The sequence below is a fragment of the Castanea sativa genome, chromosome 1, assembly GCF_040712315.1.
Source record: "Castanea sativa cultivar Marrone di Chiusa Pesio chromosome 1, ASM4071231v1".
Classification (NCBI taxonomy): Eukaryota; Viridiplantae; Streptophyta; class Magnoliopsida; order Fagales; family Fagaceae; genus Castanea; species Castanea sativa.
In genome coordinates this window covers 12,144,381-12,160,638 of record NC_134013.1, presented here as the reverse complement: position 1 = coordinate 12,160,638, position 16,258 = coordinate 12,144,381, and the positions used below count along the sequence as shown (strand labels likewise).

General features: G+C 35.7%; 1 protein-coding gene across 5 annotated transcripts; it reads right to left on the bottom strand.

The window, feature by feature from the left end:
* Positions 1-357: 357 nt before the first annotated feature.
* LOC142622231 (vacuolar protein sorting-associated protein 35B-like) lies at positions 358-13,778 on the bottom strand. 5 transcript variants are annotated; one of them, XM_075795673.1, is made up of 22 exons: positions 13,562-13,778; positions 13,338-13,434; positions 13,110-13,233; positions 11,902-12,087; positions 11,690-11,777; positions 11,436-11,492; positions 11,259-11,348; positions 11,015-11,137; positions 10,220-10,294; positions 10,089-10,148; positions 7,298-7,414; positions 6,850-7,089; positions 6,699-6,764; positions 6,382-6,471; positions 5,573-5,662; positions 3,689-3,778; positions 2,448-2,516; positions 1,890-1,970; positions 1,632-1,739; positions 1,433-1,536; positions 1,028-1,141; positions 358-923 (listed from the first exon to the last, which is right to left on the bottom strand). In XM_075795673.1, the coding sequence occupies exons 1-22, from the start codon at positions 13,652-13,654 to the stop codon at positions 713-715; spliced, it is 2,373 nt and encodes a 790-aa protein (XP_075651788.1). In that variant the 5' UTR covers positions 13,655-13,778; the 3' UTR covers positions 358-712. The 5 variants fall into 5 exon arrangements, with proteins under 5 accessions (XP_075651788.1, XP_075651791.1, XP_075651789.1 ...); XM_075795676.1 differs by having other exon boundaries at positions 463-923; positions 11,436-11,571; positions 11,902-12,070; positions 13,562-13,722; XM_075795674.1 differs by lacking the exon at positions 13,562-13,778 and having other exon boundaries at positions 463-923; positions 11,902-12,070.
* Positions 13,779-16,258: the final 2,480 nt, after the last annotated feature.

The window sequence follows — 16,258 nt, the reverse complement described above, 5'->3', positions numbered from 1 at the left end:
ATTATGCTTTGCAGTCAATGTCAGGAGAAAATAGAATTTTGCCCTTATTTTTTAAAATATCTAACGATATGTCCCTATTTTGAAACTCAAGTTCATGGAACTCGAGTTCCTTGAAAATTTTCAAATGGAACTCGAGTTACCAAGTGGTGCAACACTGCAATTTCCAATTGTTTTGCCTTTCTGACAGTAAATTCATAGCGCGGTTCCAAGTTAAACTCCAAAACAATGAAGTTTTATACCAAACGACTTTGCCCATGATTGTAACCCAAGATGCACATGCACGTAGGCGCACACATTTTACTGTGAATGATTGAGTATTTAAAAGCATACAAATATAGCAATTAAGAGATGCCAATCTTAGCCCCAAAAACAGCATATTATTTGATGAAATAAAGGTTCTGAGTATAGAACAGTAGAGGGATCGAAAGGCAAGCCACAAACAGTGAAAGCTCACACAAACCCTCAAACCAATAAAAAATAATTTATTAATTACCTTTAAAAAAAATATATAATGAAAATGGTCGAAGGGGAGTAGGGAAAACAGAAGGGAGGTGGAAGAAAAACCTATATATGAGTTCCCTGTCAAGGTGCAGGCATTTTATACAATTTTGCTCATTGCTCACATCTCCCCATCATTTCCTTCCTCTCAGCCCCGAACTTGGCTTGTTTATATATCCACACTTTTCAGTAGCATAACTTAACACATAATAAGTCAAACCTTGACAGAATCATATTTTTCACCCATTGCACCGCCTTTCTGTTTCTGAAACTGGATGTACCGCAGTGTGCTAGCAAAGAAAGCATCTGAAGCAGCATTGGGGGCTGTAGATTCGCTTTGCATCTCAGTTGTGATTAATTCTATTAGACCCTGGATTGCAGCGCTAGTAATTTGGGGGTTTCCCTTCTCAAAAAAATAAAGGTACCTGATGCATATGACGACCCATGAATCAAAAAAATAAACATAAAAGCTATTAACCATGCGTGTATAACAGCAAAGTTCAAATTGGTAGGACTCTAAACCACTGACTTGTTCAGTATTTCAACAAAGAGTGTGACTGGCCCACTGTTACCCCGTGTAACATTGGCCATCTGTTGAGCAGCATTTGCAATCCTCAAGGCACGCTTTAAGCACAGCAGGACCCTGTAAATAGAAATAGCACCAGTAGTTATGTCCTCTTCCATATATGTGGCAACTCAGGTAAACTATGGATTACACCTAGAAGTGAAAGCTTAATACCCTAGGAAGCAAACTGCTTACCAGCAATGATAATAAAAGACCAAGAACTACTATGTTGCTTCCATTATCAAGAATAACCAACAAGCAGAAAAAAATAATGCCAAAATAAAATGCCAACAAATTGACACATTTAAGACAAATGAAACCAGGCAACCGGTATAGTCAGATATATGGATGTAAAGTATCTCAGTGTACCTTTCTCCATCCTTAATTCCATCCTGATCATCAACCCAAAAAAGATGTGAACATGCATAAACCGCTCTGCACTGATCAGGTTTCTTTAGAAGCTTTGCTGAATACTGACACAAAGAAAAAACATCATCATGAGTTTTAGAAGGAATGGGTAACAACTAACAAGAGCACGTTAATTAGACAGCAATTCAAGCATCATTACCCCTGTGGCCTTGTGTGTTAGAGTATCTCTATTCTCAACACCAAATACATTCAACCTCTGAAGGGTTCCAATTATCAGGTGTATTGCAGTCACCTGGGCTTTGGAGTCCTAAAAGAAAGGTAAAGACTCATGTGAATAAAACAAATATGGCTAGGCTAAATGTGAGTTATTGATTAAAACATTTGACGACAAATGGCCACTTCTTGTCAGTAATCCAAAGCAAATTCAATCACAAGAAATTAATTCATGGACAATTACCGCAATTTCTTCTTCATATAATACAAATGCCTGAGTGAAAAATTCATAAGCAACAGGCTCAAGACCACAGTCATTAGCAGCCTGATCAGCAAGGAACAAAAAACACAGAGTTCAGAAACATACAGTTAGTCCGCCAGCTACAGATATCTGACATGACATTAAGGCTTTCTTTATCAATGGAAAATAAAATCAAGATAAAATGCATAGTGATTCTATTTAATGAAGGTAATGGCATTGTAAAATTTTATGCACAATAAGTAATAGAAATGTTCACACATGTCATGCCATTGTATAATGTTTCACACAAATCTATTTTAATAAGTAACAGAAATTTTATTACCACTTTGCCACAAAAAGCAAAGGAAGCCTTCTCCCTCAATCTTGAAAACTATTTTTTTGATAATTTGGTAGTTACAATGAAGCAGGGGGGAATCTTGAAAACTATATATTATTTTTAAAAAGTATCATTATTTATGCTCCAGAAAAGAACTCTAGGAGCTCCCAAAAAATTATTTTCTGATCTTGTTTTCTGCAGTACCAGACAAAGTCAAGGCATACCTCAGCACATTGCAGGTACAACCTTAATGCCAGTTCAGGAGATGGAACAGCGGAAAGAGATTCGATCATCTGAAACAAAACAATTATAATGTCATATTAAGAGTACAAGCATGCAACATAGAAAATGAATTTATAAGCAGAGGAGAAAAAGGAAATAAAAAATAGAAAACACTAAGAAAAATCCACAGTTACTTTAGTGCTATGAAGCACGTGTGCATTTCCGGATTCGGGTGCGGGTGCGGGTGCGGGTGCGGGACTCGGCAATTTTTGAAAAAGTAGGGTGCGGGTGCGGCGGGGTGCGGCGATTAAAAAATTATTAAAAATATTTTTATATATTACTAAGCATACTTTTTTTATATAATTGTAAATATATGCCAATTTAAGAATAATTGGAGATAATAACTAAAAGATTAGGTTCATATATTAGAAAAAATATATATATATATATTTTTTATTCTCTCATTCCACTCTAAAACTGGCCCCACCTACCAATTATCTTATTTATTTCTCTATCATCTCTTTCTTACGTATTCCCTTATCCTCCTTTTTCTCTTTTAAGTCCTATTTCTACCAAATCTCAATATTTCCACATCCCAATTCCCAAATCCCATCCCTGCCGTGTATTCAAAATTTTCTTTGAAGTTCCCTTCTTCTTTTTAGCTTTCAGGACTTTAGTTCTCTAAACAGTCTAGACTCTCTTCTTCCTGATGACTGTCAGCTCCAAAGAGTGCCTCTACTTGTGCTGCAGAACTCTCTTCAAGAAACAGTGTGGCTTTGAGTTTAGACCCAGCATGAAGATGAAATAGGTAGGTTCAGAGAGGGAAAAGGAAGCAAATATCGGCCGGTTTCGGCCAGAATCGGCGTTTATAGGCTGGATTGGAGCCGAATTGGCCGGAACTGGCGCGTGTCAGCGCAGATCGAAAAAAAAGGGCGAATCGGCGCGTCGGAGGAGAGTCGCCGTGTCGCCGCGAGTCCGGTGCGGGTGCGGCGGCCCTGGAGCTGCACCCGTGCTTCCTAGCTTTAGTGAAAGAAGATATATAGGAAAACAGATAAGGAAATTTTAAAACTGAGTTTCTGTAATAAAATTGAACCATCCAACAGACATAACAAAATGGACAACCCTGTCAAGAAAGCCTAGAAGGAAGTATTTTTGTCTACAAGGACATGTCTAAAAAGTTTCAGTCTTGTAAGAATCAACGTGTAAAATCTGACATTGTCTTCCACATCAGTTCAAGGGTTACCTCATTTAATATCTGAAAAATTTTCTTTGGAGTTGCAGGCACTTCCTCTCCTGCTACATCCCCATCCTGACTTTGTAATTGCCTTATCAACTGCAAGCCACAAACAACTTTCTGAACAGTCTTTCAAAATTAAGGTTCATTTATAATAAACTATCAAATGTGAACTCCTATACACAAATTCAAGAGGTAAATACTCCACCAAAATTGAGTAAATCAAACTCAAACTCAAAAGATATGTATGCTGATTTTTTGTATATAAATAGCATCCAAATAAAAACTACCAACTACAAATACTGTGCAGTGGTCAGAAAGAATTGAGTTTTTCAAGTGCACTTCTTTATCATCAGCTCAAGTTCTTGCCAGCAAAATTACATTTCTTTCATATGTATTCTTTCACTTTACACAATCACACGTGATAGAAAATAGTGATATTTCTGCACAATTTGGGCCTTCTAAGATTTTTGGTTCTTTTATTTTTCTTTCCTTTCTTTTCCCCAAGGCAGATGAAGTTTTCATAGCAATGATAGTTACAAAGATAGCATAAATAATGACTTCTTGATACATGTAAACCTTACATGTAGGGATTCAACTCACCTTTGAACCAAGTCCTTAGAGAATCTAATGACCGGATCCATGTCATAAACTAGAGATATAGATTTCCTTTCGTCATAAAAAGAAGTTAGGTACTTGAAGTGCACTAAGGGTTGAGTATGTCCATTTTCCAGAACACTATGATTCATTTAATGTTTTCAAAGTTCTATTGCATATAATATGTCATCTTTTATAGATGCTTCAAGGATTTTGAGCCATTAGGGGTGTACAACAAGCTGGACAAAATGAGACTGCACCAAAGAAAAACCCTGTCCATAATCCCAAATCCCAAATGTAATTTCCAAAATTTGTAAACTAAACCCTAGAATCTCCTTTTTCTTTTTCTTTTTTTCAAATAGTTTATTTTCTTTGTTTTTGACTAATTTTTTTTAAAAGATATGTAAAATATGTGATACAAATGGCTCAGGGGTGTTATCAATGTAAAAGAATTTTTGAGAGAAAAGCATTTCCTCTATTCATCATTTAGCTTTTTTTTTTGGAAAAAAAAATTCATAGCATTGAACTAACTGGCCAACCGACCCAATCACACCAATCCAAGCCGATTCAGTCACTGACCCCCTTTAAGATGCAGTGTGGTGAGCAAACCAGGAAGCTGACCATGGTGGTGCAGTGGAAAAAATTGCCTGTAACTGCACCGCACCCATTTACACCCCTAATTAGCACACTATGTTATTTACTTGGCCTTAATGCTTTGAAGCTGTTAAATTGAAATTTTCAATTTGCATATATTATCTAATTCTAGTTTCTATGAGCACATGTAATTTTTTTTAATAAAAAAAGCTTATGATATTAGTCTTGAGTTTAAGGATTATGCCTTAGATCTTGAGTTTAAGCCTTAAGATTATGAGTTCTAAATTCCCAACTATATGGCTTATTGATTAAGAACAGTAGCTTATAAGAGGCTCTCAGATATACTCCTATATGCACCTTAAATGGGTTGACTAAGAGCGCAGACTCATAAAATGTGCATAGGGTACACAAACTCTTCTAAGCTGATTGATTCAAAGGAGTAGCAATCATTAAAGTCCTCAGCAAAAATTCTAGAAGTCAGATTCACAATCCTGTTGACTATCCATAATATTATAAAGGTGCTAACAAGAATCTGACGACAAATTTCCACTCCAGAAATTCTTCCCTTCATTCACAGTCAAGTCCAGACTGAAAAGAAAAAAGTACTCGATGCAATTTTTTCACTCATGTATATCTTGCAATGGAAATTGTATGCATGGAAAAAGAGAAACAACAGTCTGCCATAACCAGGAAGAGACATACCCTGAGTGCAGAAAATATAAGAGGAGGAACAGTAAAAGGCAGGCGTCTTGGTCCTCCCTTCATTATACTCTTCTTCACGGTACATATGATCTGAAGATCGGAAAATGAGAACATCAGAGAACAAATACTGTACATACCAGAGCCTAAGATTTATGGAAATGGAAACAAGTACTGTAGTTTCAAAAAGACATGGGATGTTCAGCACAGCCCAATATTTTTCACACGTCTGAACAAATGTCAGACGGAGGTTTACACAAGCCCTGCCATCAACAAAGTTGAAACACCCCAAAATCTGGAAGAGTTTTCCTACAAACTGAAGACCAAATTAACCTAAAAAAGAGTTGGACCAAGGCACTATTGCTTCATGGGATATCTCCAAGACAAGATAAATATTCGCATTAGTATATAATAATAATAAAAGGCTGAAAATCAGTTGAGGTTTCTGATTCTAGAGGCTTAAAAATTACAATTATTTTATATGTAGCATTACAATATCTTAACCAATATTAATTTATTGTTGGCACCCAGTATTTTTATTTGCATTTCACAAGGTGTGTGCGAACTTTGATTGACAGTCCAAAGCCTAAGATTTTGTACTCTCCATTGTACATAACAAGCTGACTTTAGATTCTTTATCTCTTTTATTTCTATCAGCTATAGCATATTTAATGAACACCAACAATATCTTTAAAGAAAAGAGCATCCAAGGTATTTTATAAGATGTTAATGGATTTAAGGAGATTCAAGTAACATTAGCATCAAAGGAAACAATGCTGATGCAGAAAACTTTCAAGACATCAATTACTTACCTTTAACAATTCCTCTGGGTCATCATTATAAAGCATGTGAATGAGCCGAGCAACAGAATTTTGTTCTTCGTTAAAATCCTCCTCATCAAGCTATTGGTAGGATATAGCAGGAACAAACCAAGGAGAGAGACGTAAGGAAGAAAAATCATTATATGTTTCTAACAGTAAAATAAAGATTAAATATCCCAAATAAAGAAAGAAATAAAAAATCATGTGGATCAAAAGGTGTTGATAGCTGGCTACCAAGTGAATTTTAATATTCAAATCTCTATCTTATAAGATGAAATTCTGTTTGCAAAAAAACTTTTTATATGCACCTCATCCGCAGCAGTTCCATCCAAGTCCTTGATGAGCCCTTTAATTAATTCGAACAACACCTCAACCTACAAACAGCATATTAAGTTATTAACCACACTACTCCAATAAGAAAAAAGTTAAGATTGTAGAAAAAACAGAGAAGAAGCCCACCTGATCAGCAGTAGAGATGCAAGTGTAATTCTTCATGATGCTTTCAATAATAACCATCGCCATGACTTTATTTGTTTCATTATCAAGGTGGTCCATCACACGGGGGTAATTAGAAAGTGTCAGGGCCATGACAGCATCATTGTATTTCTCCAGTGGAGCACTCAGAAGTGCAACGACTTGTTTTTTTGCTCTTTGGTCTTCAAGTTTTGGTTTGCTAGAGAGCTTCTTAACACATGCTCCCTGTAATAAAAATTCAAATAAAGAACAACCAAGTCAGCATAACCATGTCAGAAAAATCCATTTCTAAACAGAACCTCAAAGAATTTCCATCCATGTTATATATCTACTCTGACCAGAACGCCTTCCATATAAAATTTCATGCAATACTTAAGTGGAACCAATAGGTGCTCTAATCATTGTTATAAATGAGCTTCAAGAGACAACATACCAGTACTTGATCCACATAATCAAGTCGATCAGGATGAACACGGAGAGTAAATGTAAGAAGAGAGACATATAAAGTTATGGCTCCAACGATAGGCATGTTGACCTGTGCTTCTATCACCTGCCATTGCATGTAGTTGATCAACATATTTAAAGCACAATTCCACATTTAAATTAAACATATGCATAGCATGGAAAAAAAATTGAAGAAAGGCTTCTGTTAAATTAAAGAGAGGATAATAAATGCATTTGTATGCCCGAGCCCAACACATGGAGTCAGTTGAGCAAAAAAAAGTAAGGCTCTCTTTTCCCTTCAAATATGAATACCCCAACTGGGGTTTTATAAAAAAACCAAAGCTCCTAATTAAATTTCTTTACCCACATTCACCATATTGACACCCACAGCTATGACTCTGCATCTCTTTCACAATCACTAGGCACTTGTTGCTGCATTGCTTAATTGCCTCTGATCTGTGGTATTTTCTCTTCTGCCTAGTTGGGATTTCTTGGGTTATGCCAAACTCTGTTGCTTCAATGCTGAAATCCTGGAATGGTAAGTTGGGGTCTCGTAGATATGGGACTGTAAGGGGGCGGCCAGGTATGTTTGATGTGGTACATTTGGGGTAAAAGGAATCGCCGCATTTTCAAGGGCAAAGAGTCCCCTGTACCAACCCTCAAGTTTTATTTCTGAAGATTCTTTATGAATGGGGATTGAAGTCCTCCACTCTGTCCACGTTTTCTCTAATGGATTTCCTAGATACTCTACTTTTGTGCCATTAATTATATGGCTTGTTTTGTGTATTTACTTTCTAGCCTTGTTTTGCTTTACTGTTTTTCTTTGATTTGTATACTATCTGTATACACTTTTTGCCTTTTAAATAATTGCAATTACCTATCAAAAAACTCCTTTTTAATATATATTTCAGGATATATGTACCCTATTCTCCCATTGCAGATATATAATATGGGGGCATGCTCTTTTCAGGTTATATGTCCCCATTGCTAATATATCAAATGGAGTGCATGATCCAATTGGAAGTTATAATATTAGATACCTCCTTAAATTGTTTTAGGTCATTCCTTTCTGATTTTGAACTAAATGCTTCTTTTTTTTCCCAGCATGAAAGAACATCTCCCATTTCCGTTGAAGAAACAGTGCACAGAGCATGAAGATTGAAGGCAGTCCAATGATATCAAATTAAGTTTTGTGCCACGCCATGTTAATTCAGTACATTTGATATATGGGATATCAGTTCTACTTTTGTATGAAAAATTCAAGAAAGCAATAGCTATAGGTCAACTGTTTTTATAAGATAAGAAATTGCAAGAAAGGTGATAAGTAGGTAATTTGGATAAAGCATATTGTATAGAACAACTTCAACGAAATTTTCTTTGGGGTGGTCTGGGAGATGATTCTAAACGTCACTTGGTGAATTGGTCCAAGGTATGCTCTCCTATCCAATCTAGGGGTCTAGCAATTCGAAACTTGAGATACTTTAATGAAGCACTATTGGGAAAATGGTTGTGGAGATTTGGGTATGAGAGAGAAGCGCTATGGAGAAGGGTTATAAGGGCTAAATATGGAGCTGAGGAGGGAGATTGATGCTCTAATTCTGTTCCAGGCTCCTATGGGGTGAGTTTATGGAAAACTATCAGTAGTGGTTGGTCTACTTTCTAGCTACATTCAGTTTAAGATTGGAAATGGGACTAGAGTGAAATTTTGGCATGATGTTTGGTGTGAGGATAATCCTTTGAGTATGTGTTTCCCAGATTTATTCAGAATCAGTAATGATAAGGAGGCTTATGTGGCTGATCTCATGCAGTTTCCTAACGGGGTTCTTTTCTGGACTTAGAATTCTTGCGAGAAATTCATGACAGAGAATCAAATTCTTTGTCTGTTTTTTGGAATGTTATATATGGAGTCTCATTGAGAGGTATTGGTGAGGATAAGATGTGTTGGACACCTGCTAAGAGCAAGGGTTTTGAGGTAAGCAGTTACTATTAGGCTTTGTTGGGTGTATGTACTTAATCCTTCCCTTGGAGATATATTTGGAAGCAAAAGGTTCCCCATAGAGTTGCATTTTTTGTTTGGACTGCAGCTTTAGGAACAATCTTGACTATTGATAATTTACGTAAGAAGAAGGTGTTGATTCTAGATTGGTATTATATGTGCAAAAGTAATGGAGAATCGGTAGACCATCTTTTACTACATTGTCCTATTGTTTATGAGTCGTGGTCTATGGTGTTCACTTTGTTTGGTATCCATTGGGCGATGCCAAAGACTGTAGTTGAGCTCCTTGCTTGTTGGCAAGGAAATTTTGGTTATCATCGTAATGGTGTTATTTGGATGGTTGTCCCTCATTGTTTGATATGGTGAATTTGACAAGAGAGAAACAACCGTTGTTTTGAAGATTCTGAAAGGACTATAGCTGGTTTAAAACTTTTCTTCTTTAATACTCTATCGGACTAGATGTCTATCATAGGAAGTCATTCTATTTCTTCGGTTTATGATTTGATGGATGCTTGTAATTTATGTATTTCATTATGTTGGTCCCCGGCTATATACTTTCTGTATACTCGGGTGACTCATTATTAAGTTCTTGAATAAAATTTCCTTTACTTATCAAAAAAAAAAAAATTGCAAGAAAGGTACTGCCAAGATTAAAACCAGAGATCCCTTCCCCCCCCCCCCCCCACGCCAAAAATTAAAAATGTAACATAATGGTTGAGTTTGTATAGCGCTTCCAAATTTGAATAACAGTCAACATAAATTTACAAACTTAGGGAAATCTTACCCTCCCAATAGCACTGCTCAATTTTGCAAAAGCTTCCACTTGCAGAAATTCAGGTAACACCTGGCACAATAAAACCATGATCAAAATAATGAGAAAGCATATATCACAAAGACAGTATATAGATAACTAACATCTGTACTTGAAGCAGCATAATTTGATAATCTCTCCATTAATTGAGATAACACTGTCTTGACGTCAACTGTTGGCTGCAAAAAGAAACATATTCAGATAGTGGCTAAGGGAAAAGAAGAAAGGCAAAAGGCTATCTTTATTGAGTTTCTTGCTTTAATCAGAATTGAGAAGAAATGCAAGACACTGAAAATTTTGATATCAAAGATCCTTCACATATGTATTATGCAAAAGGGTAGACATGCATGTGTTTTCCCAACCTAGTATTGTATGTTTATCATATAAGGAGACAAGTTTCACATGTTCACTTCAGAGGCATTTAATAATAATTCTTGCACCATGGTTAGTTCCTAGACAATGTTCATGTTCCAACGTATGCATTTGTAAACCACTTAAAGGATGCAATTGTAGACTGCTTTTACAAAGGTGTTTAAAATATTAAAAAGCTGAAGTTTTTTATTTTTTATTATTTATAAAACATTAAAAAGCTGAAGTTGAGAAGCCACCTAGGACTTTCTTCCTAAAAAGCTGAAGCTTCCCATAAAAGCTACAGCTTTTAAAATGCTCCTGCCCTCCCACACTAGACTTGAATAATCCTCCTAAGGGCATGATATAATGGGCAGCATGGCAACTACCTAGTGCAAGGGGTGTGCAATATGTCTCCGGATTGGAATTGTTGAACTATGTCTTATGCATCCCCCACACGAAACAAAAACAAAATAGCAGAACAAAGCCAAATGTAAGAACTTATGCAACCCTGAAAAAGAAAATAATATCCAATATGTCATGACACTCACCTGAAGCTGGGGGCAAGCACCCAATAATGTCTCAAGGGTCTGCAAATGGTACTCATCAGGAAAGACCTGAATTATGCAATCCATCAGATAATATTGAGCGAGGTCATCACTGCAGTTGACAATCTGCACAACCCAATTTTGTTACCATTAGAAAGTTGATCAGAGAGGGCTTCTTGGGTGGAAATTTAGAAGAAAATTTAATAAATAAATAAATAAAACCTGAGAAAAGAATAGATTAATAGACCTGCTCTAATACTCTGGGAAGAACAGCATCTTTGTACATTCCAAGGTCCACGCCCTCTATTTGACCGAGCACATGGAGATTTTTCCCAACCTAGTAAATCAAATAAGAAAAACAGAAATTTTATTACTCTACCAAATCTATTACACAATTTCATCTGGTGGTAGTTTCAGATATTACCAGATCACGGAGCTCGCTCCTTTCCTTTTCCAGCTTCTCTCTCACCCGACCAGGTCCCTGCAGACCAGAAAGCCCAATTGAAGTCCTCAACTCAGGATCGCCAAAGAGTATGAATGATTCACAAGCACCAAAACATCTGCATGGCCAAAATCATGCCATCATGGCTCATTTTTACCTCTGTGGCATGCAAGTTCAGTGGTTCTATGCATGTTCAAGCATGAAAGCAGATAAGGATTTGTAGATGTCCAACGAACCTGATGCTGCAGTCGTACCCAAAGCTTATTCATCTCAGTGAAATTCTGGAGCACAAATTCTACAGCATCCATGACAGAGTCAGCATCTCTGCAGAAAGATAATGGCACAATTCCATGAATATTGAACATATTAAAACGCGGAGCAATCAACTGCTGGAACAGATAACTTCATTTTGAAAATGGAAATATATGTAATCAAGCAACCACCTTACCCTTCATATTCTGAACCAATATCAGGTAATTTATCTCTACTGATTTGAGCAAGATAACTTCTTAAAAAGAGCCCACGGATTGGATGTTGAACACCACGACACATTTCCACGAGATCTTTAAGGACATCCTTAGCAGGAGCCTCCTTAGATTTGATGTACACAGATCCTACTGTACATAGGAGATACCTGGTAAATCAACAAAATGTACTTCACATGCACTGACAAAAATGTGATATCTGAAATAACCAAACAGGAATAAGCCCATCTGAAAGAAATTCATATTAATTTGGAATGGGCAGGTAACAATGAAAAGCATCTCACCTTTTTTTTTTCCTAAACGTATTTAAAACTCTCAAATCATATTTTACCTATTAGAAACTTAGCTGATTCCAACACATCATAATAATTTCTGATTGAAGTCTATAGTAATTCCCTTCAATTTCCCTCCTCATGAAGAAGAGGATAAATCTTCCACCTTAAATTAACAAAATATGACCTTCTATTTTCTTTTGCTTGTATCAACTTGTAGCCCCAAAATGTGGACAAAATTACAAATTAAATTATATTAGAGCATACCCATGTTGAAATCAGTAAATATTCGAAGTTAATACACAATCATAGTATCATACAAATAAATAAATAAATGAAGAGTTTTGTAGCCAAATATTATCTATGAAAGACAAGAGACAAGGTTATGGAAAATAAAATTGAAATTAAGCAAAAATGAGAACTGCCTTTTGGACCTGTCAAAAAAAAATGTATAAAAATGACTATTTGCAAAGTTTATTGTCTTCTCATAAGGTACGACCACCTACCCATGAATGAGTAGCCTTTCTGGTTCAAGTATCAGTTCTGGTATTAAGTTAATGCCACCTAACATGATCAAGGATTCTTTCACAGTTATTTTTCTATTCATTCTATTTCTCTTAGGCTTGCAAAGAAATATTTTATTTTTGCTCTAGTTTCAACTTGTATATGTGAGAAATATCATTTTTCCTTTACTATTTGTATACAATTGAATAAGAATCAGGCAAAAAACAAAAAAACAAAAAAAAACTCTCCTCTCTCAAAGAGACAAAACAGTTTTCAATAACTTGTTGATCCCTATCAATTGCAGATTCATAAATGCCACATTTGCAAAAGGTGATCAAAATATTCCATATGCAATGAAAATGATAACAATTGAAGCATGATCAAAAGAAGCTTACATTCTAGGCAAAATGTTGCCAGCGTGCTGAACAAGTTCATAGAGATCAACAATCGAAACCCCGTGCCTGCTTTCGTCTTTGAAGAACATCTCCAGCTTCCTCAATTCATCGAACGCTCGCATATCTTATAATCCGAAATTCAAAATATACTTCACAAATTAAACCCAAACTAATCAAATTGATTGGCAAATTTAGAAAGAGAGAAAAAAAAAAAAAAAAGAAATTTACAGAGTTCGTAGTATTTGTGAGGTGAGAGTTTCGAAGTTCGAAGCTCCGATAGCATCTGAGCCGAGTACTTTAGGGCTTCTCGGAGATTATTGGCGTCCTGAGAATATCAAAAAAACCAAAAAGAAAATCAAATTAAATTCAAAAGAAATTGTGAAAATTAGGGTTTATGAAATAGATTAGGTTAAAAAATGGGGAAAAGTAAAGAGAAATGAGAATGAGATTACGAGAGCGCGGTGCATGTAGAAGGCGTTGTGTTGAATGGCGGCGATCCCTTCGGCCAGCCATTTATCTTCGTCCTCAATTCCGTTTATCATCATCTCTCTCTCTCTCTCTCTCTCTCTCTGTGTTCCCCAAACTGGTTTAGAAAGTAAAGAGTGACGAGGCAATGAAATGAAGGTAGACAAACGTAAACGAACAAATCCTATCGAAAAAAATAAAAGAAATGAGGAACATTAACGACTAACGAGAGTTGAACGTTTGGTAGGGAAGTATTAAAGTGGACTCACTAGCTGTGATTGATTTGTTGTTGTAAATATAATATAATAATAGTAGTTTTTTTTGGAAATGAATTAAACGACCAGCTGCGAGTGGAATGAGGTGCCTGTTTGGTTTAGGGTGGTTTGGAGTGAAATGAGCCAAAATTCATAATTGAGTTATCAAAACACATGGGATTCGTATAAATTTTTTTGTTTGGCTTAGTTTTCACCATTTGTTTCCATCACTCATCACTTAAAACTTAGTTTTTAATGACATTTTTATAATTAAATCCAAGTTTGAGCCGCAATGTTCGACTTTGGGGTTTTTTTTTTTTTGAAACAAAGTAACGCAAAACTGAGTTAAGGTGCCAAACAAGAGGGTTTGGAAAATTAAGGTATTTTAAGTAATGCGTGATGAAAATTGAGTGATGATAAAATTTAAACCAAACGGGCCCTACACACCCAAAACACGGTGTATTTTTCCGGGACTAGAGTGGGTGAGTGGGATGATTTATAAGTTTTTTAAAAAATAATAATAATAATGAGGTGGTTTAAATTTTCAATATTATATAAGGCATAAATGTGAGCTCCAAACAAAAAAAAAACATAAATGAAAGAGAAAGGAAATGGATAATCATTACAATACAACGAGAATAATGAGGTGGTTTCAGGGTTTTTTTTTTTTTGGTTTTGTTTTGTTTTGGTAAACAAAAGAAATATGATAAATTGGTTATTGATAAGTTTGTTGCATGCGTGCTTTGTCATATTAAGGGCCAGCTAATGTTCCACCACATCTGGAGGTTTAGCAAAAGATACGTAATTAGATAACAAAGTAATTCCTATATATTAGTAAGTGTATCAGCACATTTGTTAGCTCTTGGAAAACATGCCTAATTTGCTTATTGAGTATGATATGGATCATGTTTTAGTAATTAGTCAAAAGAGGTCCCATAAGAGCATTTGTAGAGAAATTAAGCATGAACTTGACCATATTATTAGAGTCAAGTTTTACAAATAAGATATGAAATTTCAAGCGCTTTAGCCAATAATAGCCCATCACGTAGAGCCTAGATTTAAACCGTGATATTGTTGGAGTTACCCATGTATCTTGCGAAACCTTTGATCTATTGCCCATTATGGTTTCTAATGAGCCCTCCCCCCACCTGCAATCCCAGGGTTGCCATGGGAGGCACCATTTGTGTTCAATTTAAACTTATGCACTTTGTTTTAAGCATTTTTCATAGATATTCTGATCAATAACTCCAGACTTGAAGATGTAATTATTTATATGCTGCCATATGCCAAAGGGAAAAAGGATGTTCTGAGCGATACTCAACTTCATGGGGATACTGTGAGCTAAGGCATTTTCTTCCAACCATATATGAAAAGACAGAGAAAGAAGACTGCATGGTGTGAGGACTTCCAAGCTTATTCCAGAAGTCCTAGTCTACCACACAGTCAAAGAGTATGTGGATTGGAGATTCAGTAGCCAAATCACATAAGTAACATGTAATATCAAGGATAAAACCCATTGAACCCAAAACTTCATTGGAAGGAATGTTATTCGGGCAACTAAGCCAAAGGAAGAATTTAATGCAGGATTAGAGACAATGGTGAAATTTCTTAAAATAAAGATATAAAGTGAAGTGGCAAATAATGATATTTTTATTGTTGGATCTTATGCAAATTTAAGGTTTAAAAAATGTACAATTCATGTGAAATTACACCAAATATAACTTAAACCTCTCTCTCTCTCTCTCTATATATATATATATATGGCAGGATGGAACGAGTAAAATATGTTCACCTGTAGGGTAAAACCAGATTAGACAAGTTAACCATAGTTTATTTTCCTTTTATTTGATTTATATAAAAAATTTTAAAGCTTTATACTTCCAAATAAGTTTCTCAAAAAAAACAAAAAAAAAAACACTTCCAAATGAGCTTTTTTTATATACACATTAGACGCCCATAAGGCCATATTAAAGAATTTTTTTTTTCAGCAAAAAAAAAATCTAACATTAGAAATTAGACCTTTCTTTTTTTTGGGGGGGGGGGCAGTCCTACAAATAACCAAAGTCTGGGCATCATGGAAAGAAAGAACGAATTGTAGACCTCCGAATCAAATTACTTCCTAAAAGATTTCATAATTATTTATATTAAGAAATTTATTAGGGTCTACCACAGACGGCAATGGCTAATTCATCTTTGAAAAATGTTTAGACGTGGCAATCATAAGCGCCCATGCACACACCTTCGTATAAACCCCAACATTCAATAATAACACATCCACCACATGAATAGTTAATCACGTTAAGACGTGCACAGCCAACTCAGTATCCTCATTTGCGTGATCACAGACCAGACTGTATTTGTCAAAAAGAATAAAAACATACTTTTTAAAAGCATCCAAAACTTGCAGTACCTCAGAGAAACAGTAGAAGA